Source organism: Phalacrocorax aristotelis, chromosome 11 (assembly GCF_949628215.1).
Source record: "Phalacrocorax aristotelis chromosome 11, bGulAri2.1, whole genome shotgun sequence".
Lineage (NCBI taxonomy): Eukaryota > Metazoa > Chordata > Aves > Suliformes > Phalacrocoracidae > Phalacrocorax > Phalacrocorax aristotelis.
This window is the reverse complement of record NC_134286.1, coordinates 16,127,849-16,152,923: the sequence shown is the minus strand read 5'-3', so window position 1 is coordinate 16,152,923 and position 25,075 is coordinate 16,127,849. Positions and strand designations below refer to the sequence as shown.

Genomic DNA, 25,075 nt, shown 5'->3' with positions numbered 1-25,075 from the left:
AAGGGTAGTGTCTTTAAATCATCCCTGCAGGTTGATCCAGCAAGACTAGTCAGAGCGACCAAGCAGGCACCCTCAGCAGGATGGAGGGTGGAGCAAGGCCGCTTCCACCAGGCCAGCAGCACTCGGGCAACTGCCTAAGTGGCAGGTTCTTCCTTTTGGAGCATGTGGATCACGGGCTGGTCCTTTGGGGACATCTAGATGTAGCAAATGCGGGCTGTTTCCAAGGGGCATGACCCAGAGGGGTGTTTGCTGGGCTGCTTCCAGTGTGCCATAACACTGAGGGACACTTGTGTGTTGCTTGTGACAGAGTAGCTCTGGAGTTAGTGTCTAGCTCCTTTCCTTCCCTTGCCCATTGTGGGGATAGGCTGGCTAGCAAATCTTTCCTCCTCTTCGGTCCCAAAGGGTGATGCCTTGACTTTCTGTCCCTGACTATGCAGGGCTTTAGATCTGCATGCGGTACAGCTTTTTGGCCATCTGAAGTTCTTGGTGATGTAAAGATGAACCCAGATTCACATCACGTTGCCGTAGGACGCTGCGGGTGTGCACACTTCTGTTGCAGGAGGTCAGCTGCCACATGTAGCTGGGGACTAAGCAGAAGTGCTAGCAACGAGTTTGGCGGTTGCAGAATCTGACCCAGAATTACTCAGCTGCTTCCCAAGGGGGGGACTTTCCATTCACATTGTAACTGGCAAGTGTTTAGAAGTGTTTCTGAACCCTGAGCAGTTCATTCACCACCAGGAAGCAGCGCGGTTAAGTGAGTACTGATGTGTCATTTCACGTATCTATGGTTTCTCTGTTTTTCCTGTACAGTTTTCATTGTTATCTGTGCTTTTCATTTTTTTGGTTCATTCATAGGAAATTGATGAATGTTCATCATTCAGTACAACATAGTTGTAGGTAGGGTAGAGATTGCTAAACCTAGCGAAGCTGTTCATACAGTTTTAAAATTGCACTACTTGCTGCAGTGTCACCGGTGTGACCTGGCAGCTATGCCATGGCTGGTAACCCGGAAACCTCCTCAGTGGCTGTCAGCGAGCCCTGCGCAGCCCTTGCTCGTCGCCCGGCCATTAGCGTTGCTATGCACATAAGATGCGGTTTGTCACACCTGCTCATTAGCCGGGGGATGGCCAGCAGAGCTGCGATGTTCCCGCAGTCGCGCTCCGGGAGCCTGGCGCCGGTCCCTGCGCTCCAGGTGAATGGTGGCAGCGCTGACCGCCGCGAGGCGCTGGCCGCTTGACCCCTTGTGCACCCAGGTCAGCGCTTGAACACGCAAGGTGAGGAAATAGCGCAACTCCTAGTGATAAAACCACGAGCCCTTTCCACCATGGGGGAGAACTGCGTGCAGGTCAGCTGGTAGCATTTCCCGGGACATGGAAATTGGCCCTGTGACATGAGTCAAAAAAAACACTCTGTGTTTCTGTCCGTTCCTAAAACAAACCACTTGTTCATCACTAATGGCTAGATAATAAGGTATTTTTAGAAGCGTTTACTACCATAGTGACTAAGACCTAGCTGTGTGTTGATCTTATTAGAAATTTCTCATCCAGTTGTACCGTACAAGGGTCTTGATTGCAACTGCAGTTGTTATCTGGACTAAACCAGAAAGAGCTATTCCAATTTGTTTTCAAAAAACCGGGCTATTTTGTCTTTTTTTGCTATAGCTGTGTCACTTTACCAAGAAGGTAACACATGTTTGTGTTGGCAGGTTGGCTTTTTATACAATGTATAATATGCAGAAGTACTGTAAGACAAATGGGGTGTTAAATAAAAAAAATAGTTTCACTTAAAAAAAAAAAGAAAATGCCTGTGTTTGAGGCACTTTTATGTCCCGTGATGGCCTGTTTCAGAAGTTCTTTCAAGAGCATTGGTCATGTTAAAGCCACATTGAGTCAGTGCCTTCCAAAGCAAGGACCAAGCCAAAAACCATGCTGGGACACCAGCCTCCCCAGAAGTGGAAGCAAACCGGAGAGACCCAGATTTTGAAGCCTAGGACTAGTTTAGACTGTGTACGGCCTAAGCGTGCGTCAGTGCTGAGCCAGCAAGTGAGCGAGCCCAGGAAAAGTACTGTTACTTGGGTTTTGCATCCAAATTAAAACATTTACTTGAAAGCTGGAGTAGACCTTTTTACAAAGTCATGTAGCGCTAGGACAAAGGGTAATGGCTTTAAACTGAAAGAGGGTAGAGTTAGGTGTACCGTAAGGAATAAATTCTTTGCTATGATGGTGGTGAGGCACTGGAGGGGGTTGCCCAGAGAGGTTGTAGATGCCCCACCGTCCCTGGAAATATTCAAGGCCAGGCTGGATAGGGCTTTGAGCAACCTGGTCTAGTGGAAGGTGTCCCTGCCCATGGCAGGGTGAAACTAGATTATCTTCAAGGCCCTTTCCAACCCAAACCATGCTATGAGGCTATGATTTGCAGTGTGCAGACATGTCTACACTGACTCTGTTGCACTGTTGGTTCTAATTTATGTGTTGCCCCATTGCCTCTGGCATTGGTTCCGGAACTCCCAGTCACTCCTGAGCCCCAGCCTGGCAGCTGTTTATACACATGGATAGGCGATGGCTGATGCTCTTGTGCTTCCTGGAGAGCAAGGCACAGCTGCTGATCCCCAACAGGCCCACACCACCCCAGGAATAACAACAGCACATACTGTGAAAGAGGTCTTACAAGTAGTATTTTATTTCTTTTAAAATACTATGTACAATCTCTTTAAAGCTCATCAAAATGTACGGGCTCCCAGTCAATGGAGCTGTGCAGGGACATAGATTCAAGACAAGAATAAAATCTTTACTGTTCATCTTCATAAGACACTTCCTTTTTCCCATTACAAAATACTTTTAAGAATAATAACATTTATAAATGTATCTATAGTCAACATCATATAAAATAAACCAAGATTTATACTCAATTCTAAGATTTTTTCTTAGTTTCTTATTTTTTTTTTTACATGGAGTATATACAATATATACAGTAACTTTTCACTGTGTTTTTCAAACCAGCCTGATTATACCCACCAGGCTTTAGCTTATACATACAAATATGCTAAAAGTGCAAGACTTAATTAATTAAAGCTGCCTGTGTTTTCAGAGGTCTGGAATTGTGTGGCCTATATTTTTATATATAGATATACACATACATATATATATGTATATTGAAAGTATATATATCTGCATATCTATATATCTGGAAAGAGAGAGCGAGATAGTATATAGGTGCTTGTGTACTAGAAGACCTCAGAACATTAACAGGTTGACACCGACACTGGAGCCCAGTCCCAACGCAGGCGGCATCTGTCACGTTCCTACCCTCTGCTTGTCACCACCGAGTTGTGCTTGTGGTTTCCTGTAAGCACCTGGGGGGGGGTGTGTGTGACCCAAACCCGCCAGCAACCCTCAGCTCCAAATGGGTCCCAAAAACACAGGTCATAGCTAACACCGAGGTAAACAAATACAAATCAACCTGAATAAAGAGATTTATTTATTTGTCTTTTTTTTTTTGAGAGTGAGCAACAATGTAAGGCAAAAATCCCATGGCCTGGCTCAGCTTTCCTCCAGCCTGGAGGCAGACGGAGCAGGGACCGAGCAAGCCCCAAAAAGGGACTGTGGGATTTTGTCCTTTGGAGCATGTCTGGAAAACAGCGCCTGGGACCACGCAGCCACCCACCGCCCGCCCGCAGCTAGGCAAGCGGCTGGGGTGGACACTGGGAATAAGGAGCACATGATAAAGTGCATTTTTAGATCTCTTGTTTCAGCAAGGCCAATCTAACATGTAAACACCCTTGCAAACCTCCTGTGCTCCTGCCAGAGAGGCTGCAAGCAGGGGCAGCGGTGCCAGCACCTCCCCACCAACCCCCCCCCCCCGCCCTCCCTGTGCAGCCCAGCGCTGCCATCAGAAGGGCTGTGTCCATGGCACAGCCCCATCCGGCACGCCCGCTGCCCCCAACCCCCTTCTCAACCCTCTTTGCTGGACTTCCTTTCGAAGCCACAACAATGCCAGAAAACTACTCTGCCTCGGCTCCCTTTCTACCAAGGCCTGTTCAAAAAAAAACCACCCCCCAAGCCCCTGACCCCAGCCACCACCTCCTCCGAGATACATTTGATTGATACCTGCCACAGCTGGGCTCGTGCACGGTGATGGGGCACTGCAGAACAGCTGTGGTGGTGCACTGCGGAGATGCAGGTTTAATGGGCAAAACAGGGAGATGCACGGACTTTCCCTCCTGCCAGCCACAGCAGGCCACAGACTGCGTACAACAGTGGAGCCCTAACAGAAACGTGTGTGCTTGCCTCCCCCTAACGTTATGTACCAAGGTTGGGGGGGGAAACCAAACCACAAACCAAACCAACCACCCCACCCGAAAATACAGCAACCCCTCCTGCTCAACCCTACTGTCTTGGGATGGGGAAGGGGAGACCCTAAAAGTAATAGTGCTTTCTAAAAAATAATATCCTACCTCAAAGGCTCAGTGCTGGCCCTTGCCGCAGCCCCTCACGTGATGCTGCAGCACAAACTGCCTGGGGCAGGAAAGACACCCCCTCCCCGTGCTCTCCCCAGGACCTGGGCTCTAAGAGCTAAGGGTTGAGGCTGTTATTTCCACTCCACATCATACAGCAAAGGCCGGTGCTCCATGTCCCACTGCCAGCAGTGAGGGGGGCCTGGCCCATGGCTCTGCTGTAGCCACAGTTACTTGTAGGGGTCTGAAATGGGGAGGGGCAGTTCAGGCTGTGCCCACGGCAGCTGCTCAGCCCCCCCGGTGCCCAGGGGTTGTGTGTGCCGGCTGGGCCGGGCCCCAGCCAGGGACTGCACTCGCAAGGCACTAGCCCCGATATTGTAACCCCAAGGGTAAGGGCTGCCGGGCACCTCCTTGCATCTCTGCTACGGCCCACTGTGCTCCCCAAAACACTGCTCGTGGCCAGGAGGCTGCACCTCCCCTCTGCCTGCTCTGTAAGCCGCAATCCGTCACCGCTGGCATCCCTGGGAGGTGTGCGCCCAAACACCCCAGCCAAAGCCAACCCGTGCTGATGCTTTTGCCAAGGGAGGGGCCCTGGGGAAAGCTGGGGGCTTGCACAGCTTTTATTCTCATGCCCACCCCTGCCCCAGCCAAAACCCCAAAGCAGCCCCGTGCCTCGCACCAGCCCCGAGAAAGCTGCTGGCCGCCGCGGGTGCCGCGCTGCTCCGTCAGCCTGGCCTCCCACCACCACCCCGTGCAACCCGGCACATCAGAACCCCGTCCCCTTCCTCAGGAAAAACCCGGTGGGTGGGAAACAGCCCCTTGCGCAAGGGGGCCGGGGCACAGCCGGGGCAGGCGTGAGTCACGCCAGGCAGCAGGGAGGCTGCAGCCAAAACAAAACCCGTGTTTGGGGCAGATCTGGTGCACTCCCGGTTCGTTCCTGACCGCTCTGGCCAACTCGGGCTGCAGGAACCTGTTTCAGTCAGGCTGGAACAGTCAGGCTTTTCTGCCCCTGTGCCACTGAGCCCATGAGCTCACGCCTGGCCCCAAAGCTAGTGAAATCCTCCTGGTGCTGCCGTGCAGAAAGTGTGCGTGGCTGGTGGGGGAAAGCGAGCTAACTATAGCTATAGTGATAGCTAGAGACATCTAATGCTGTAGCTATAGATATATGTACCATTAGATATACCTATTTTTTTGCATGTTACCTTTCCCACTTTTCTTGAAACACAGGGCTGCTTGGGGTCGCTCGTGCCAAAGGCTGCACCATCAGTAAGCAAGCACCAGTGTCGAGCTGCTGCAGTGGTGCAAAGAGCCAAGAAAGCGGCTTGCACAAGACAAAAAGCAAAAAAATGCAAAAAAAAAACCAAACCAAAACAAAACAAAAACCCACACGCTTTGCTTGGATTCAACAGAGTTTATGAACTAACCCGTCCCTACACCTTGCTCTGACTGCCAGAGGGAGGTTTGCTGCTAGATGGACCTAGCCCTAACTAATCATTTTCTTGCAAACTTAGAGTAATGGCCTAACCCATCTCCTTCATTCGGGCTCTAACAGTGCCCAAAGTTAGTCCTCAGCTACTAATGCCTCAAAAATGTACATTTTCATTTTTCCTTTGGAAAGACACAAACAGCAGGGACACTTAATTATACACCCACTGAGGAATAAACTGTTTTCTCAATTCATAAATATAAACTTAGAGTTAAAAAGTGACAATTTACAAAAATACAATTTATTGCTGACCCTATGGGCTTGTAACAACACTTGTGTCATTGTGACCATACGTATCAGGTTCACCAAATTGAAACATGACCCAGCAAAACCACAAAGTTTGCCGTCATATGCTGTTCTATGCTTGTTTGTTTGTCTTCATGTATAGGAACATATACAACTACATCACTTGAAACAAAACAATCAAAAAAAGAATGAGTAACGATTCTTTGTAACCTAAAAAATATTTGGTTACAGGGAGTAAAAATCATATAAATTTATCTGCACTTGTTAACCAAAATAAAATATGACAAATATCTTAGCTGCGATGTGAGCTGGTATAACAACAGTAAGAAATTCAGGCAAAAGTGGTGTTATGTAAATTAGCAGCATTATCCGATCTCCTGGAAAACAAAAAGTTGCGGGACTGAGGTATAGAAAAAAGGAAAAAAAAATCCACAAGGGACCTACTACAGTGAAAGAAGTTATGTACATGGTAATGCAACGGCGCCCTGCGGACCGGTACAGTCTCTGTATGTGCTCCAAACGCTCGGCTAAATTCACAGTGACTTTCAGCATTGAAGTCCTGAATGGAAAAGGGTTTTCTCCATTGCAAAGCAATGTTCGTGGCGACCTGATAAATAACCGCCCTGCAGCCAGAAAGCCATCGCCTCCCAGTTGCACTGCTGTGCTGGGCAAGAGCACGCACGGCTGCTGGAGCAGCATCACGGACCGGCCGCGTGGAAATCCCAACCAACAAGGTGCCCCGGAGCCGTCTGTCCCCAGCGGGGACCGTCCCTCCAGCCACCACCTCCCCCGTGGGGCCCGACCTCACCCGTCCCGTGCTCTGACGGCGTCGTCCTCCCCTCCGCATGCGCCCAGGGCGCCGAGCAGCTGCAGCCATGGTGGTCCCTGCCTCCCGGACCCGGCGTTCAGGGCAGCTGCATCTCGGGCAGGTCTGGCAGGTTGCAGGCCTGGCCCTGTGCATGGCGGCTCTGCTGCTGCGGGTGGAGGAAGTAGCTCAGGGGGTTCTGCTGCGAGGTGTTGGGGGGCTGGAAAATGCGCTGTGTCGGACCCCCAGGCACCGGCTCAGGACCTTGCATCTGTTGGGAGACACAAATCCAACAAGTCAGACCTGCCCTAACACCCATCAGCTCCCTCTCTTGATGCAGGGCTGGTGCTGAGGCTCATACCCAGGAGCGTGAGCACCAAGTCCTACAGGTAACCTCCACCCATTGAGGATACAAGTTGTGGCCAAGTGGCTTGGGATGCTGGTGCTACCATCATCACAACTAGCAATGCCTGGCGAGTATGGAGGGGAAGCAGGCCCCATCTGTCCTATCAGTCCCACAGGGAGCCCAGCAGGAATGGAGACCTTCAAAAGCTCCTTGGATGTGATGTAAAATCTGCAGGACATGCAACTTCCATTTTCCATGGGAAGGACCTTCAGGCAACCAATTAAGAGGCCATAGAGTGACCATGTCCATGTACCACCCCATGGCTGGTATCCCAAAGGCCTGGACTTGCTGGTTCACCCCCAGTTAAAGGCACTGTGGCACCAAAGCCTGGTTTTCTGTTGCTCTGGAGCTATTAATCTCCCCCAGCATCATCATTTTGCTGTCCATATGGCTAGTCCTCAGGACTTCAGTGCAGTCCATGAGCACACGTACCCAAAGTGGGGTACTGTGCTCGTGTACTGTCAGCTCACGCCCACATTTGCTGACAACAACAATGCATTCCTTGCTCTAAATCCAGTCCTGCTGCATGGCTACTTTCAGCTGTACCTACTCCTCCTGCTTTGTTTTCGACCATCGTTGCCTGGAGGACCGTAACTCACTCCTGCCAAGGAGGCAAGCCTTGGAGAGTGCATTACTAAACAATTATTAGTTTCAACAACCCCTCTCCTTGGCAGTGTCACTGGTTTGGCATGCACTAATATAGCTGTGCTTTGAAAAACCAAAATGACCTTCTCCAGAGATTTGTGTTGTGAAACACAATCTTTTATTAAAAGAAAGCAGTGACGGCAGCTGACAAAAAACCTTGCTGTGCTGAGATATAACAGCAGGAGGCATGTTTTCAAAAGAGCTTATCCCTTATCATGTTTCACATCAACAGCAAGATTTGTACCAGAGTTCCTCTGGACAACAAGCTGCGTTTGAAGACTGGGTATATCTTCTGGACACTAAGTGATAACTGAGTTTGTTAGAAAATATGGCCTTGAACCGGTGCAGAGCCAGCCTAGAAAGGCTGAGCACTTGGGTACGTGCAGATACAATGGGCATGGAGGACATGCGTGTGCACTGACCAGGTTTGATTAGCCAAAAAACCCAACACAACCCCAAAGCCATCTTTGTGCATCCTCGCAAACCTGTTCTAGCTCCATTACCTGAAGGTAGAGACGGTGCTGCTGAACCTGTTGCTGTGGCCACTGGTGGAGATGAACCGGTGTGTTCGCCTGGTGGGATGGGAAGCTGGTGTGTGGGATCATCAGAGATGGGGAGAAAACGGGCGATGGGGCTGGAGGTCGGATGGTGCTACAGGTAACCGGTTGCATCTGTATTGGGGGAGGCAAGATCTGCTGCTCTGCAACGAATCTGTCACGAGGAGGAAAATAAGATGTGAGAACCCAAACCCAGACCCACCACAGGAGCAGGCCCTGGGGAGCCCAAGCGCTGCAGGAATCGGACAGGAGCAGGGTCTGTCAAACCACGCAGAGCCTGCTGAAGGCAGGCCCCAGGCTTATGCCTCCCCATCAAGCATGGACTGGAACTGCAGCTGACTAAGGTTTTAAGGCTGTACATCTCCTCCATGACTTGATTAGGGATTTTAAGCTTTACAAATCCAGGAAACGGTTAAAACAATTTTTTTCCAAAGCATTTTAGGTATCACACAGTTCTTTGTAATTAAAAAATATTCTCATTACTTTTTCTCCTAACCACCTGAGCTTTTGTTTCTTTTAAGACTGAGACTGACTGAGTTTGCATGATCATATACAAGTTTTTCAAAGTAATTTTCAGCACCATAAAGTGCCCTGATAAAACACTGCATGAAAACAAGGGCCAGCCAAGACTCACTTTCCTTGCTGCCTGCTGGCACTGCTCTGCGTGGACTGGCCACTGCCGTTGGTGGCGGGCATCATGGCTTGGATAGACTGATCCAACAGCATCCTGCGGTGGAGAAAAACAGAGGGTGGTCAGGGAAGGGAGAGGCCCGGACTCCTGACTGGCAGTCTCTAAAAGCATATCGCTGAAAATCCTCCCTGAAAGCACGCAGACCATCACCCTGAAAAAAGCTAATGAAATAGGATGCTTATTATCACCTTGTCTCATGCACTTGCAGAGGTGAGCTGAAACTTGGAAATGCTTTTATATAAGAAATATGTTTTATAGATGGTAAGATCTCTAGGGTTTATCTTGTTTCCTTACACAGTATTTCAAAACAGCTGAAGATACCTCCCTGAAAGGTGGTTGAATAATTTGGGGCAGTTATAGATGTTTTATACGTTTCCAGTGTTGTATAAAAGAAAAATGGTTTTGCCAGGGCACTTGTCCTATCTGGAGAAAGACACTCGGGAGCTCCAGAGCAAGCAGACACAGTTTTGGGAAAGGCTGTCCCTGCCAGTTTTTCCTGTTCAGTCCCTCTGACAGCAGCAGATGTTCAAAGGTTACTGAACTATATGGACAATTTATGGAAATATGGAGAGAAAAGTATTTCAGGTCCCTGAGGGGCATGGTGTGCACAGCACCCTGCTTGCACGCACACCGGGCTCTCCACTAACCCAGCTCTCTGCAGGAGGGAACATCCCTAGCCCTTGCTCTGGCACCCAGAGACCATCACCCCGCCGAGCCCTGCTGTGCCTGCCTTCCCCGCCACCCAGGTATTGCTATTTTCTACCACCGCCATCAGGCCGGTCCCAGCAGGGCTGCGTTTGTACCGGAGGCTCCTGTCCTGGCTGTAGTCGGACTGCGGTTGCCTTTCGCTGCTGTCAGCTGGCACCTGTGCAGCCACTGTGATGGGATGTGTTTGCGAAAACACCACGGGGTTGTTGTAGAGGGGCACTGAAATGCTCATCTGCCCCGGCACACACGTTTGCTGGGCTTGGTTTCCTCTCATTAGGTGCTGCTGCTGCTGCTGTACCTGAAATGAAGACAGAGATACCCGCATAAGTTTTTAAAGCTCCCTAATAGAGGGCTAAAATAATTGCTTCCAGTATGCAGATGGGAAAAGGAGAAGGAACAGCGGGCTATTCTCCCTGGACACAGCAGTAGGAACAGTATATCTACTCAGGATGACCGTCTTGTTTGCATTTATTGCCCCTGCATGGCAGGTGCTGGGATCCCCAGCGGTGGGAGCAGATGGTCTCTGAGAAATCAGAGTACAAGGGTAAGAGCACGCAAGGCTCAAGAGAGAAGAGACCAGCTTACAAGAGGAGGAGGAGTGTAAAAATGAAGTCCCCAAGGAAAGAATCTCAGCTGTCCTTTAAAGCAGTAGTTTTGGTGGTTTTTGCTTTTGGACACCTCAATTCTTTCCCAAGGAGATGTGAACATCTACATAGTGGATTTAGGTGTCGTGATGATGAACTTGTTTTTCAAAGCTGCCTTCCAAGACTTCTCAGGCAGAAGACAATTAATCTTTTAAAATTATGCCTACCTCCCCACGTTACAAAGTCACAACTCTTGCTGGCTATGAGCAAACATCATGTTCCCGTCGCAAACAGAAGCGAACGAGAGCCCAGACCTCCCACTCAGTTCCTCCCCGGTCACCAGGGTGGCTCCAGTGGTCTCCAGGGTTTGGTGCTTTTAGCCTACCTGGCTTTTAGTTTTTATAGTTGGATGACAGCATTTGCAACTGACTCTCGATACTGATTTTGTAATGCCAGCTATGGAGTAAAACCAGCAGAGGAGATGTGCAGGACCACGGGGTGGGGAGATACGGCAGACAAGTATTTAAAAAGCTGGGAAAGGGGATGATGAAGACAAAGAAGCAGCCAGCAACCTGTGCGGCCGTGCCGCAGGGGTCCCTGAGGAATGGGCGCGGTGAGGGTAGGTGGGTGCCGCAGTAGTGCTTCATCCCCGTAAGGCCTTGCTGTTGTGACTTCTTGGCTGTGGTCTGCCTGGGCGTTCCCGGTGCCGGCGGCCTCCTGGGGCTCAGGTGCTGCACATTGTTAAAGACGACAGGGATCGGCTGCTGCATCAGCATCTTTGAATAAAGGAGACACATGAGTTGTCGCAGCTCATACCGTGGTTGTACTGCCTGGGTGATACTGTCTCCAGCTCCCAGGCTGCCTCTATCAGCATATGTAACACTATAGTGGCAACATCTCTAAATCCAGGGGCAAAGTGAACCATGAATAATAGAAAACCAAATGTTAGCCTGTGCCCAAATATTTATTCAGAGCCGCGACCATTCCAGCTCCATTACGCTTGTTGCATTTTGCAGGGATGGCACTGGGGATCCAGCAGCACTAACCAGCCACTGAACCACCAAGCTTTATGTGCAGGGGGACTTCGGATTGGCTTGGGATTGTTTTTTTCTAAATAATGCAAATTACTGATTCAATACTTAAGCAGATACTGACACCACTCATGTCTCAGGAGACACTACTCCCACATCTGAGACCAATCTACCAATTTATCCACAACTCGCTTCTAAATGCTTTTGCCACTGACAATTTCATTACTGATCTACGTGCTCAAAGGAAAAGCAAATGTTTTGTGGGTTTGGGAACACTGGTGCAGTGGGTACCTGCAGGTTGGAGTCCTGCACTAGCTGGAGCTGCTCCTTGATGACATGGAGCTCTTCTTGCTGCGTCTTGATGTCAGCTTGCAGTATGCGTGTCCTCTCCTCCAGCTGCTCTTTCAGCTGATGCATCATCCCCAGCTGGGTCGGGAAATGGTACACCGGCTGTGGGGAATAGAGAACAAGATCACTGGGTAGGACCAGTCCTGCTACTCACATTCATAGTGAATGAGTATGGAGCTGCCTTCAGAAAAATGACTGCTTTTCAGCTTTTGCCATAGAAAATGTGATGCTGACAAAAAATGGCAATTGCATATTTAACCAAAGTACGACTGTACTTCCAGAGCAGCAGCACAACTGGCCCATACTCAATGCTTCACTCCAGATCTTCGTCTGTTCAATTTCTGTGCAGGTGTAGTGTCTGGGCATGGGACTCCCCTGTCCCTTTAGTGTGACACCCTGCTGATTTCGGACCACTTGTGCTTTGTGGCAGACACTGTGTGCTAACCCTTGCCACACCTCCAGGCTGGGTTTTCAGTTGTGCTGCTGATCATATTTGCCAAATGCCAGGCCTGAGCTGGGTTGCAATCCCACCCTGGGAACATCCTTCACACCTACGTTTGCCACCTCCAATCCTCGTATGATAGTCTGAACGTTTACTACACAGGCCTCATGGTTATGGTTTATGACTCCCACATTTTTCTTGCCTTTTTTTTTTCTTTTTCTGGCCTAACTCAAACCCTCCATGACATCCACTTCTACCAGGCGAATAAAACTCTTCAGCACCGTATCAGCCTGCCATTAGCTGCCAGCAATTCAGAGATGAGCCTTCAGCAGCCCCCAATGGTTTTGACAAACGTAAACCTTCTTCTATTAAGCTGTTTCCTTGGGTGTCCTACATGCTCTGTCTCCTCGCTGAAATAAGTGGTTGCAGTAATTTGGTTGCAGGTAAATCTCAGTAACAGCAACAAAAAAGGCACTGAAACTTTGCTGCCACACTGGGACCAGCCAGGAAGGAGGTGAGAGCAGTGAACCGGAGCCACCGAGTCTGCCCTGCTGACTGGCCATACCAGTGCGTTTAACAGAAATAAACCACGTACCATCACAGCGTGCTGAGAGGGGACTGCCGGCTGAGCCGCGGGATGCTGAGGGAGGTGTTCACCAGGGGCGTGAGGAGTTGCTATGGCCTAGAAATTAAAACTTTGCCTTACTGTAGGTCCATAGCACCTCTAGTGCCGAGTTGGTGAGATACCAGCTCATACTGGTGATGAATAAGTACACGGCAACTCCACGTGGAGATCTGAGGATGAGTCTGAAGGGAGAATTTGAGCTCCTGCATGCCCCTGGCTAACTGCAAATCCTTGATGCCAGTATCCATTTTTGGATAAAGGTCATTTCATGTGTACAAACCCCAAGAAAACCAGGCTTGTGGTGTGAGAAGGTGTTTGGCCTGGAAGAGCAAACTGAACCCCAAAAGAAGGCAGCCTCTAGCAGCTCTCCACCGGCTCAGCTGGCCAGCAGCATTCCCCACAGCCCCAGGAAATCCCATGCTCAGGCTCAGCACACTCAGCAGTGGGGATCCAGCCTTGCTGAGGGTGTGATCAAGGTTTGCCGAGCTCATTTCTTTACGGCATCAGAAAGGCTTTTGCTCGCAGGAACCACTGACCTGAGTGCTTCCAGCTGATGCCAGCCGTAGGGCTGCCTTCTCTGCCTGCCCCCCCGGCACCGACGGCCGGGTGGGTGTGCTGGTGTCCGTGTGCCGCGTGGATGACGTAGCTGGAAAAGAGACAGTTTACTGTGAAATGGCAGACCTGTGCTTGGGTACCCTGGGCAAACCTGAACTCCGTGTACACAGATGAGCAGTGACCCAAACGCTGCAAACTGGGTCCCCAAACTGCCCCCCTGTGGTCTCTCTGGCTCTCTGCCTGACTCGCGGGTTCCCTTCTGATGCTAATGCCCCCGATGTTTCAGCCTTCCCTCCATGGGTGTCTCCAGATGAGCTTTCCCACTCTCCCCTGGCAAGTATTTCAAGAAAAGCCCCGAGTCAGCTCCTACCCAAGGCCCCACATAGGCACCGCGGTCACCTCACTACTGCCCCCGGGGCAGGGGGGACACTCGTGGGAGATGCATGAAACTGCCAGCAAGGCAGGCAGCCTTCTGCCCTCCTTCTGCAGCGGTTTATCATCAGGGACCAAACTACCCCATCATAAAAGTTTTGTCCGTGAGGTTCGGGGCTCGGTCACATTGCTTCAGCTTAGCGAGTCACCTCCTGTCCCCTGAGCCACAGCAAACAACCACAACCCTTAGGTGGTAGCAAACGGAGGGAAAGCTGCTCTCACCTTGGCAGTGGGCTAAGAGGGAGGAGGCAGCCCATGGCTGTGGCTCTGTTGCCATACCATAACTTGTTACAGCACAGCACGTCAGTCCCAGTGCTGAGCACCCGTTTCCCACCCTGACTCGGTCACTCCCAGCCGAACCCGGGTATTCCGGAGGCCGCTCTGCCCTCCAGCCCCTTCCTCGTCCCGCGCTGGGCTGCCCCGGCCGCGCTGGCACCTACATGCAGAGTCGGAGAGGGCAGTGTGCGAGGAGCGACGGGAGCTGTGGGACGACAGTGACACTCCCTCCCGGCTGGCATCCTGGCTGCTGCCGCACTGCCCCACGTCCAGGTAGCTGCTGTGGCTCTGCGGGGAGCAAAGCACAAGCGGCAAGACCATCAGCAGGAGAGGAGAGCGCTAGAGGGGGCCTCCACCTCACTGACTCCTTGTTTGCAGAGAAAAAATAATAGACTAGGTGTGTAGAAGGCCAGCACTGCAGCACCACACCACCAAAGCCAGTGCAGTATTTGGGCAGCCCCTCAATGTTCAGCCTAATGCCTTCAGGTATCTCCATGCAGACAGGACCCTCAGTATCACACCCCAGGCACCCCCGGATTTTGCGTGATTTCTGTCCCAGGACACCCATCTGATAGCAGCAAGTGGCAGTGAAAAGGGTGCCCTGCACATCAGGCAAACGCTGTGGGGATTGCTGCCTCTGCCCCGCGCTCTGGCGTGCCACCCTCCTGCCCGCGGAGCTGTGTGCAAGTGGAAATATGCTTTTATAATTGGCTTCCTTCTGCCTGATTTCTTCAGGGATGTCACAGTTCGTTGGCCGAGGCACACTGGGGAGTGGTAGAGTGGCAGAGGTAGGGAACGAAGGTGGCAGGAGGGGCTGGCTGGGGAATGGTTCATTGCAGCGATGGAGAGATGGCTGGGAAGGGGCAGGGACCAGTGGCACAGGGGCATCAGCTGCAGCTCTAGGAGAACCTACAGCAAATGGCTCCTGCTGGGGACAGGTACCGGCAGTGCTGAGAGCTGCAACCCTGCTCGCCGCTCGCTCCCTGGGGAGCTGTCGCTCCTGGCAGGCTGCTTTAGGCAGGAGCCTGGCTGCACATCTGCAGAGGGGAACAGCCTACGCTGGGGAACATTAACGGCTTTGGATCTGTCACACCAAAATGACAGATGCCACCTGGCACATGGTTTGTGGCAAACAGCCCATAACTGTTGGGCAGTAGGAGACTGTTTCACCTACAAGACGTGGGTGACCACACTGGCTGTGGCACCACCATCCCCATGCTTCCCAGGGGGCTCCCCAGCTTCCCGCTCCCCTCCAGGAGATCAAGCAATGGGAGTGATTGCTCTGCCTCTCCTCCAGCTGCCTTACATCTACAGAGGCAGCTTAAAGTCTGCAGAAAAATATCTCAGCTTTCACATGGAGAGGGGAAAAAGACACAGAGTGTGCTGTGGTGACAGAGAAGCAGCTGTTTGCAAGAACAGTCCTTGCTCAAGTGCAAAAGGTCTCTGGGACAGCTTCCTCTATACACCCCATAAACGGCTTGTATAAAATAATGTCTGAAGAGCAATGAGGCTAATGGAATGATAATTACACACAATCCACTTGAAATTACTTTGATTACTGATCTTATCTGTAAACTACTGAGAGGAAGAACTTAAAAGTAATTAAAATGACCTTGTTAATTGGGCAGGTGTGTTGGAATGCCAGACTGATTCAAGCCATGGAAATTATTGCTCTGGTCACAATCTGACACTTGATGCAATCCTGCCCAATGGTGTAAACAGAGCTGAAATCCGGAATAAGTGTTTTCCCTTCACTTCCAATCTTTGTCTGAGTATCAGTGACGAGTTGGCATTAACAAAAGAGGTACCATATGGCACTGCCCTGTGCTCAGATCCTCTGCGCCTTACAAACGGTGACAGGTACAGTAATCTAGCCTCCAGCTCCAGCTCTGCTTTTCTGCTTCTGAACTGAGGTGGTTTAACCTATTGTTTGTGTAACAGTCTCAGAAAGATAATGAATAGCAGAACAGCAATGCAGCTGCTGAATTCACAGTTACATGCCTGAACCAAGATGGGTGGTTTAGAGCCATGCAGTGGAAGGCTTCTTGTCTGCCTGAGTCATAACCCAAATGAAGGTTTTGAAGGAGATGGGAGTAAAGGAAAAGGAGAAGAAAGAACAGATATTTTCCTAAGATCAGTAAGCAATCACACAGTTTGGCTTAAGCACCTACTCATTCAGCTGTGAAGGGACATGGTACCTTTAGAGAAGAGGAAGCCAGTTCAATTGACGACTCTTCAAGGCCAAGATCTCGCCTTCTTTCAGCTCGAACTTCCGCATAACTGAAAAAAAAAAATCCAGGTTTTCAGTCTGGATATTGTTTACTCTATGATAACTATCCTACCATACAGGTCACTACGGACTTTTCCTGTTGAGTCACAAGCTTTGCACAGCGTGCGCGCATACACACACACACACACTCTCTCGTATACAAGGTTCTTAGAGGAACATCATCATACAGCCTTGAAATCTGTGAATAACTGCATATGCTGAATATCCACAGATTAGAAACAACCGGGCAGTGTCCCATTCCCACTGCAGCCAGGACTGCAGAGCCTATATGATTAATTGCACTAATCATTCCAAGCAAAAACGAAGATACTCCTTTGAAAATTTTGGCCCTGGATACCTTCAAGCAAAACTAATCTAAAAGCAAAGTACACTTGGTTATTGAAGACACAATGGGTGCCTTTGTCCTCAGTACAATTTTCCGAAGAAAGGAGATTCCCATTTTCCATAATCAGGCAGAAGAATGCTCCTACAGCTTCTGTGCAGGTAAACTGCCAGAGCAAATGTACATTCCTTTTCTAGCCTGCTGATGATCAAGAGTCAATTTTTTGCATGTTGTATGGCAGCTCAGTGAGACCTAAGCCAGTGCCCTGAGGAGCAGGAGGTCGGGTCCCCTCTTTTGCGGGTGCGCGGCGCCGTGCAGCGTGCTACATCAGCGCTAACGTCCCTCACTCCGGCGGATGCTCTGAATACAAACCGACGGCTGCCCAGGCGTCGGCTGCGGGGTGCGGGAATCCCCAGGAATGTGCCTCTAAAAGTGTGTATTTGCTTTCCTTACTATTTTTTCTCTTAAATAATAAAATATTTACAGTAAACAATGCCACATGATTTACCATTGGGATAAATTGGAGAGGATGTTTTAAAGACTCTCTGAGTGCTTGTGGATCGTGGGCACTGAAAGGTGCCAGAATTGAGGGTGCTGAAATGTTAACGGGCCATAACCTTTGTGGGAGGCAAGAGAAGTTGCTGAACTGAACTCACACCATTGCAGGCAATGAATTTTCCTGAAATCATGTTTTAACTTGTGTGTTTCAATAATATATTATAAACCTTAACTATATGAGACAGAACTGAATTTCAAAATCTATTTAGGACTGTATCACTATATTTAAGAGGCACTGGAAGCAGAAAGAAGAAATAAATTCATGCACAACAAAGTCAGAGCTTAAAGTGAAGCTGAATTCCCTGAAGGATGGCAGAAGCAACACAACTCAGAAGCAATCCCTCTGTCTAGCATTTGCTTACAGTAACACTTGGCATGTACTTTATATCAGCACACACCGCTCTAACCACTTACACCTGTTTAGAGGTGTAAGGGATTCTCAGTCTGTATTTCAGAATACCCCAGTTTACTAGTGTTTGTTCTTCCAGATGTCTGACATGGAAAAGGGGGACCAGAAAAAAACTCAAATTGATTCCTGGCAGTAAAGAAATCCGCAGTGAGCAATATGTTTACTCAAGTTAATAGAGCAAACCAGTATGTCACTATTTTTCCAGCCCTTCAGTAAATATATTCTCAGTCTTAACACAGTCTTTTCTGAGACGACAGTGGTGATCAAGCAGATTCCCTTCCAGAAGGTGCCTATCACAGAGCGTCCCACACGCGCACTGCCTTGCAGCATGGGTTTGCAACCAAGCACAAGCAGCTTCCCACTAGGGGGGGATCCTGGGCTGGATTTCAGGTGAGGAATACGGCTAGCAGGACAGCAGCTAACTTCAAGTCATACATATTTAAAGCTCTGACCAAAAGGTTTTGTAGGAGGTGTATGATCCCATTCATGCCCGTAAAGCTGTCGGATTCCTAACAGCTTTAATTCTTCCTATGGCCATGCCATCGCTAGGGATAAAAGGGGAATGTAACACACGGATAGACTTGGCCCACGGTGGCTTCCAGGCCTTTGGCCCGGTTGCAAAAAAAAAAAAAGAGTAATGAAAACATTATGCTTTTCCCCATGTTCCCTGTTGTAATGGTTTTATGGAATTACATACCATCTTAGAATGTCAGTATGCAAAGCAAATATTTGGCTAACACAAAACAGAGCTAGAAAAAAATAAGGGATAAGCACATGGGACATACGTTGTAAAGTGTCTGGGGCTTGCTCCTACCTGACTACCAGGTGCGTGCAAACGATGAACTCGGGTTTGGAATTCCACTGGTGGTAGGTGATGTAGTAGTGTGTCTGCAGCCATATCCACTGCTGGCCTTTGGTCAGGAACCGATAGTAACAGGACTTCCCTTTTCCAAACTGCATCACTGTTAAACAAAAGAGAAGGCAATTTATAGCAAACAGAAACTTCATGGTGCAAAAGCAATTAGAAGAAACACTTGGTCCCGTACTCCTCTTGCAGTCTGCTACTGCACTGAAGTGGCTCTTGCGGCTTTATAAACACGACAGATGATACCCAGCCACGTACTGAGCTTTTAGTTGTGTTCTTTTCTGCTACTGATTTCTGAAAGCACACTTCGCTATTCCGAGATTCTTCTTAGAACTAATAATTGGCATAACTATATAACTAGCTGTTTTCTTATAACTATTTGTGGATTCCTCTGAAATAAGCATAAATAACATTAAACAAAGTATTGGCCTTTCACAAATATATGAGAATGCATTTCAAAGACTGGGGGCTTGAAGTCAGGGTCCTAATAATGGCACAAAACAATAAGATAGTGGAGCTTCAGCAATTTAACTGAGAGTTTTCTTGCAAGAGATGTCCTAAATACACCAGACCCGGTATGTATTATCAGGGTATGTCCAGAAAAATCTCAAGTGGTGTAATACAACTGTAACATAATGAGGGGAACTACATTAAATAACCACATTAATTGTTCCTGGACTGCTGGGAGTGCAAAATGAAACATGCTCACTTAAAATACCCATAATTATACAAAGGAAAATACAAACGTGGTTTAAGCGAACCCATTTCACTTCACAGCAGGCAAGACGCCTGCCCAGAGCGGTCAACCTGACAAACAGGAACTTACCAAGCCACACTAACCCAAGTATTTTTACTCACCTGCAAACCTCTATTTTGTTAAATATCAGGACTAACTTCTTTAGCGATCCCATTAACAGTGATGGGCTTTAGATGAAGCACGTAGCGAAGGTCTTCTGGCTAACATGCTATGCTGGGGATCACTCAGCTCCTAGTCCTGGCAGAGATTTGCTGAAGCAACTTACTTTGTCCCCCTGCACAGTAAGATTAAAAGATCCTTTCCTTCGGGTGTGTTGTGCAAACACTCTTTTAATATGTTCGAGGGGATCCATGGCTAGCAGAGATGTAGAACATCACTAAATAGATTCTCTGCAGAATGAACAGACCCCACTCTCAATACAGTTAGCGTCTACGTCAAACCGCACACACGTATTACCAAAAGAAAATAATTTGGTTAAGTAGCTCATTTCTGTCTGGTCTTTTAAGCGACAGCACTAAAAAGTACTGTACTTGAAAGCAATTAAAATATTCCTTTAATAGTCCCATCTACACCCTTGCTGCACTTGACACAACTTGTGTCTGGCCCCTTTCACAGCTTCCTTCGGTGCTCAGCCGGGCGACTCGCTTCCCTGCTGCCTGTTTCGTACCAGCGCTTTGCCTTGAGCAGGACAGAAAAGCCAGCGGGAGAGTGTAGTGGGGAAACTTGACATTCAGAGAAGAAGCCATTTTCTCCATTCTCTCCTAGGTCCTTCAATGTCCTATACGTCTACGTGGTAGAAGGTAGGTGGTAGAGATGGGGGTGGTTTGCAACTCAGAGACGAAGCAGCTTGTCTAGCTCCAGTGCGCTGTGGGGCTCTGGAGCTTCTTGGTGTCCCTGCATTGCGCTGCTCTGCATCTCAGAGCAGCTACAGCATCCCCCTTTCTCCACTCTTTGTGGTGTCCTTGTTTCCTTTTGACAAAACACCCTCAAACAGAGATAGCAGAGACACAAACAGGTAGAGAGCTTGCCCGACAGGAAACATATAAGTAGGTTTTCTTGGCAAAATATCTGATTACCTAGATGCTTATTATAAAGTGTGCAGTTCCTTTTCATTACAGTGCTTGGCAAGGCAAGCCAGCTGGAGGACAGACCTAATTCTAGCTCAGTATCTCAGTCTGAAGTGCATGTAAAAAAATGGAAAGATACAGTCTCAGGGATAAAACATCTCACATGCCCATCTGGTAGGAAAAGCACATTGATTAATAGTAGACCAATGCCTGCTGCCACCTTTTGCCCTTCAACAGGACATGGTGCTTCAGCAGCGGGCTGCACTGCTGCCGTACTCGGGCTAAGTGCTCCTTCTGACCTGGATCCTCCTGCGCTCTTGCAGGTCACAGTATTTCACCTTGCATGAAGATGAACTTCATGGACATTCTCTGGTGTTCATACATCAACCTGATCTGGACTTTTCTGCTTTTTTGCTTTACTTTCTGGTTGACCAAAAATGAGCCATCTTCACCCACAGGGAATATGTATTCAATACTTTTATATTAAAAAAAAGTCTGAATCTCCAGAAGCATTTGACTAATAGTTAAGTGACCTTCACAAAATCTGATTGCACAGGCAGGCAATCCAAATGTTGCTTTCAGAAGGCATTTTGGTGAGCTGAGCCTCCTGGCTGACTCCGGAGCTCAGGGAACAGCAAGACCCCGTGAACCGTGACAATCAACAAAACACCCAGGGTTTGGGGCTGCCCTCACAAACTGGGGGCAGGGGGTATAAAGTTCTGACTTCCCATCTATTAATCTCATTTGACTCTCAGCCAACCTGTGCTCAAACAGGGTATCTGCCAATGTGGGAAACCTGCACAGAGTTCCTGAGCTGAGTGAATTCTGCAGGGATTGAACCTCCCAGGTAAGCATCCGCTATGACAGTCTGTCATGGGAAGAGAGAATTCCCTTGTGCTCCAGATAAAGATGCCTTTTGTGACGACAGCAAAAGGTTTTGCATGAATGACAAATGAGCTCAGACAGGCACGCGCTGCAGAGGGAGAGGAACTTACAGTGTTCATGGCACCTAGCAAGGAGCTCCAGGTCATCTGCGTGGTAGTAATCATACCCTGACGTTCCCAGAACCTCAAAGGGTAAATATCCTATAATAGGCGGAGCCCTAGGAGGGAAGCAAAGGGCAGAGAGTGAGCACAAAACCTGACACTTCGGCATCCTGGCAGATACACTACGATATAAGCAACCAAAACCATCTCGTATGTTCATTTGGCAGGGAAATGAGGAGTGGATTTTCATATGCACAACAATGTATTTTCATATACAAGCAAAAAAAAAAAAAGCGAGGGAGAGGTAAAAATTGAGAAAATGAAAAGGTGTGTGTTTACTGTTTCATAGCCTATTCATTATGTGGGTGTAGAGAAAGGCATGTACGTATGCAGGTGACTCAATTCATTAAGCACGCTTGTGAGACACATAGCTTGAGAAACGCTACGGCTGTTTGTGTGCATAATAACTTGGAGCTCGAGTAAAATTATCCAGAAGGTTGGATGTAAGTGTCATCTGGGTAGTAACTGCAGAAGACAGAGTAAGTGGGAAGCTGCAACGAGTGTCAGGACCAGCTTGGGTAAAAGAAAAAGTAATTGTTCCCAAATACTTTGGGAAAGGAAAAGCTTAGGAAATTATAACCAGCAAAAAAAATATTTCTACGCTGGTAGTAAAGATAAGAATAGGCATGGGGCTGATTTTAAGGACTGTTATTTCTATGGCAGGTAGAGAGGGAATTGAAGTATTTAGATGGGCACACTGCAATGACTTACCTGACTATTCTGCTGCTAATTCTAGATTTTACATTTTCTGGGCAAAATATGAGATTTTTTTTTAAGCAGGTGTTCTAGCAACACTGAGGTTATGCACAGCCTTCACCAGAGCCTGCTACCTTCTGATTAGGAAACAATATTGAAATGTGAGGAGAAAAAACACTATTTTTGCCTCTGCTCCCTGGATCAGCAGGCCACCTTCTGTCCCCTAGCACTCAAGTACACTCCTGCTTGCACCAATTCAAGCACTGCACATACTTTGTGAGGTTGGACTTGTGCTAATTTGGCTCCACCTATTTGTTTTGGCTGCTGGATGTGCTGACAGCATGAGGCTCAGCTGCCAAGTTCAGCGTGTTCCTCAGGAATAAAGCAGCGGTGTGTTAGCAAAACGGTTAACGTTTCAAAACCGGGGCGGTCTGAAGGTGTCACTGCCTATCAACTCTGCCTCTCCCACTGCCTTTCTCTTGGTGTGCGGAGTGACCCTCTTAAGGAAGGTGAATGCCATAAAGTGGCCAAGTGTATGAGCAAAAATTATTTAAGTGCAAGTACATTTGGCTTTGGATGAATCGATCCTAAGTCTTCTGGATATTAATATGGGAAGTTCCCGTGTCCTGGCTGAGCTACCCAGCTCCACATTCGTACTCTTGAGAGACATGGTGGGAATAGAATATTCAACTAAAGAGAGCCCAGACAGATCTATAACCTCTGCCCCACAACCACGAGCAGTTTGGCACCAAATGGGAAACAGGGGAAGAGGAAGGACAGCCAGGGATCTGCTCAACAGCAGCCCCAGGAGGATCAAGGTCTCAGCAGGAGCTCCTGAGTCCCAGCACAAGGGGTTGGCTGGAAGAGCCAGTCCTCCACGCTCCCTGATGGCAAGTGTCTTGAAACAGAGTGCACTTAGTACACAGTGGTCTCCACCACAATACAGCCTTATTTATTCAAATAACTTTACATAGAGCACTGTGTTGCTTTTCCTCATGTGACCCAGATTTCTATTAATGGTAATAATATGTGTATTTATTAAAGTGTACTTCTTGCTGTCTTTTTGGCAGAACACACGAGTGTCTCTCCTATCTTTAATGACATGCTTATATTCAAAACAATAATGTCTTTCAGATGCACATCAGATAAACATTTAAGCTGATCGGGAAAGTATTGTGCATTCCTGACTTTCACCAGAATGCTTTAAATGAGAAAGCAACCACAAAATCCTCCTCATCTGCCATTTGACAAGAAGCTGCCTTGCTTGTGGAACAATTTAAAAGAGTCTTGTTAGCTTAAGTTGCAGCCTTGAGGCCTGCAACTCGCGGTGCATATAGAAATGGACAGTCTTCAGAGACCCTTTTGAGTCCAGTCTTTTAACAAATGAAGGGAAATAAGGAGAGGACCACAGTGCAGAAGAGAAATAGATCATTATCAAAGTTGTCAGGTTTTCTTCCTCTACACATACATGTAGACCCAGAATACAGATCTTTTTTTCCTAGTTTTCTAATGTTTATCCAGAGCTATGGAGTGCTTTCTGCATTATCTATCTTTACTCCAATTTATATTGTCATCATAATAGCAAAGGTCCTGATTCCAACTCATTCTGGGTACCCTCTGCCCCTGCTGATGGCACACCTCAGTGCCAGGTGGTGTGAGTTGACACAAATAAGCAAGAAACAGCGAAACACCCACCAACATTTCACAGCGTCCTGCAGACTCTGCTGGAGAGAGGTTTGAATTGGTGATTAAATGAGATGACCCCTACGATCCTGCACTCCTTCCTGGGTCTGGGCTCACTGCTCGCATCCAGGGCTGTCACAAATTCTGCCTCAGCATCTGCATCAGCTTAATTTACTCTCAGTAACAATGGGTTCCTCACTAGGGATATCAGTGGGACTGGACCGGCTGCAAGCACCCAGCGCTGAAAGATTCCTCTCTGAGTCATAACCCAGATTCATCAAAAGACTCTTTGACAGATTTCAAAGCAGCTCCTGCTCGCCTTATTCACAGGAGCTGCTGAGACACAGCCTTTTGGAAAACTAGCTCACTTCGTCAGACAGGGAAATAAGGGGCTATGGGCTCTTTTACAGATCTTAACATTGATCACTCGATTCTGAAAATGTGCATTGCTGGGCAGGTCAATTGAAGTCTACGAAAGTCACTCAAGCAAGACCTCGACAACCTGAATAATAAGCCGAGTGTCCCAAACCACACAGCATCAACCTGGGGCTGTTACAGGGTCAGTTCCTCCATGCTTCAAGGTATCATGTGTGAGGTACACTCTTGATAATTATGTGAATGCAAGTTATTATTCCTTTATATTTGCTCTCTCTCTTTCTTGCTCTAAATGTGCAGGTGATATTTAGGGTTTTTTCCTCCCAAATATTATTCTCCTACAGCCTTATTTACTAGTCTTCTATTCCCAGTAATGACTACCTTTGTACAGCTTGGTGCAATGGAAAGGGTAGGATTTTGCTATGTGCTCATGCGTACATGTCAAATACAGAGAAGCAAAAGAGCGAACAAAAACCTCCAGCTTCTTTTGAAGAAAATGAATCCTATATTAATCAGCTTAGTAAAGTGGTTCCAGTCTGTTTCATTCACCAGGCTGAATCCTAGCCCACCGTATGGCATCGTCAAAAAGAAATCTGCAATTAAATAAATGAATCCACTGCTTTTTCTTTTCTTTTTATAAATGCCATGGTTTCTCAAGGTGAAAATCAAAAGTTTATTGACAGAGTAAAATATTTAGAAAGATTCCTGGAAGCTGTA

The 25,075-nt window shown here is 48.2% G+C and overlaps 1 protein-coding gene across 3 annotated transcripts in view; it reads right to left on the bottom strand.

Annotated features, from left to right (window-relative positions):
* Positions 1-6,158: 6,158 nt before the first annotated feature.
* Positions 6,159-25,075, bottom strand: part of PASD1 (PAS domain containing repressor 1) — a 53,250-nt gene continuing 34,333 nt past the window's right edge. For 2 of the 3 annotated variants that reach the window (XM_075107068.1, XM_075107069.1), the window contains exons 11-22: positions 21,554-21,660; positions 18,684-18,831; positions 16,489-16,570; positions 14,455-14,578; positions 13,564-13,673; positions 12,998-13,084; positions 11,904-12,062; positions 11,154-11,357; positions 10,093-10,295; positions 9,233-9,325; positions 8,545-8,752; positions 6,159-7,261 (exon numbers count right to left, since the gene is read on the bottom strand). In XM_075107068.1, coding sequence (XP_074963169.1) covers positions 7,091-7,261; positions 8,545-8,752; positions 9,233-9,325; positions 10,093-10,295; positions 11,154-11,357; positions 11,904-12,062; positions 12,998-13,084; positions 13,564-13,673; positions 14,455-14,578; positions 16,489-16,570; positions 18,684-18,831; positions 21,554-21,660 — 1,696 coding nt within the window. In that variant the 3' untranslated portion in view covers positions 6,159-7,090. The remainder of the gene's footprint in view (positions 7,262-8,544; positions 8,753-9,232; positions 9,326-10,092; positions 10,296-11,153; positions 11,358-11,903; positions 12,063-12,997; positions 13,085-13,563; positions 13,674-14,454; positions 14,579-16,488; positions 16,571-18,683; positions 18,832-21,553; positions 21,661-25,075) is intronic. The other variant, XM_075107070.1, reaches the window with a different exon arrangement.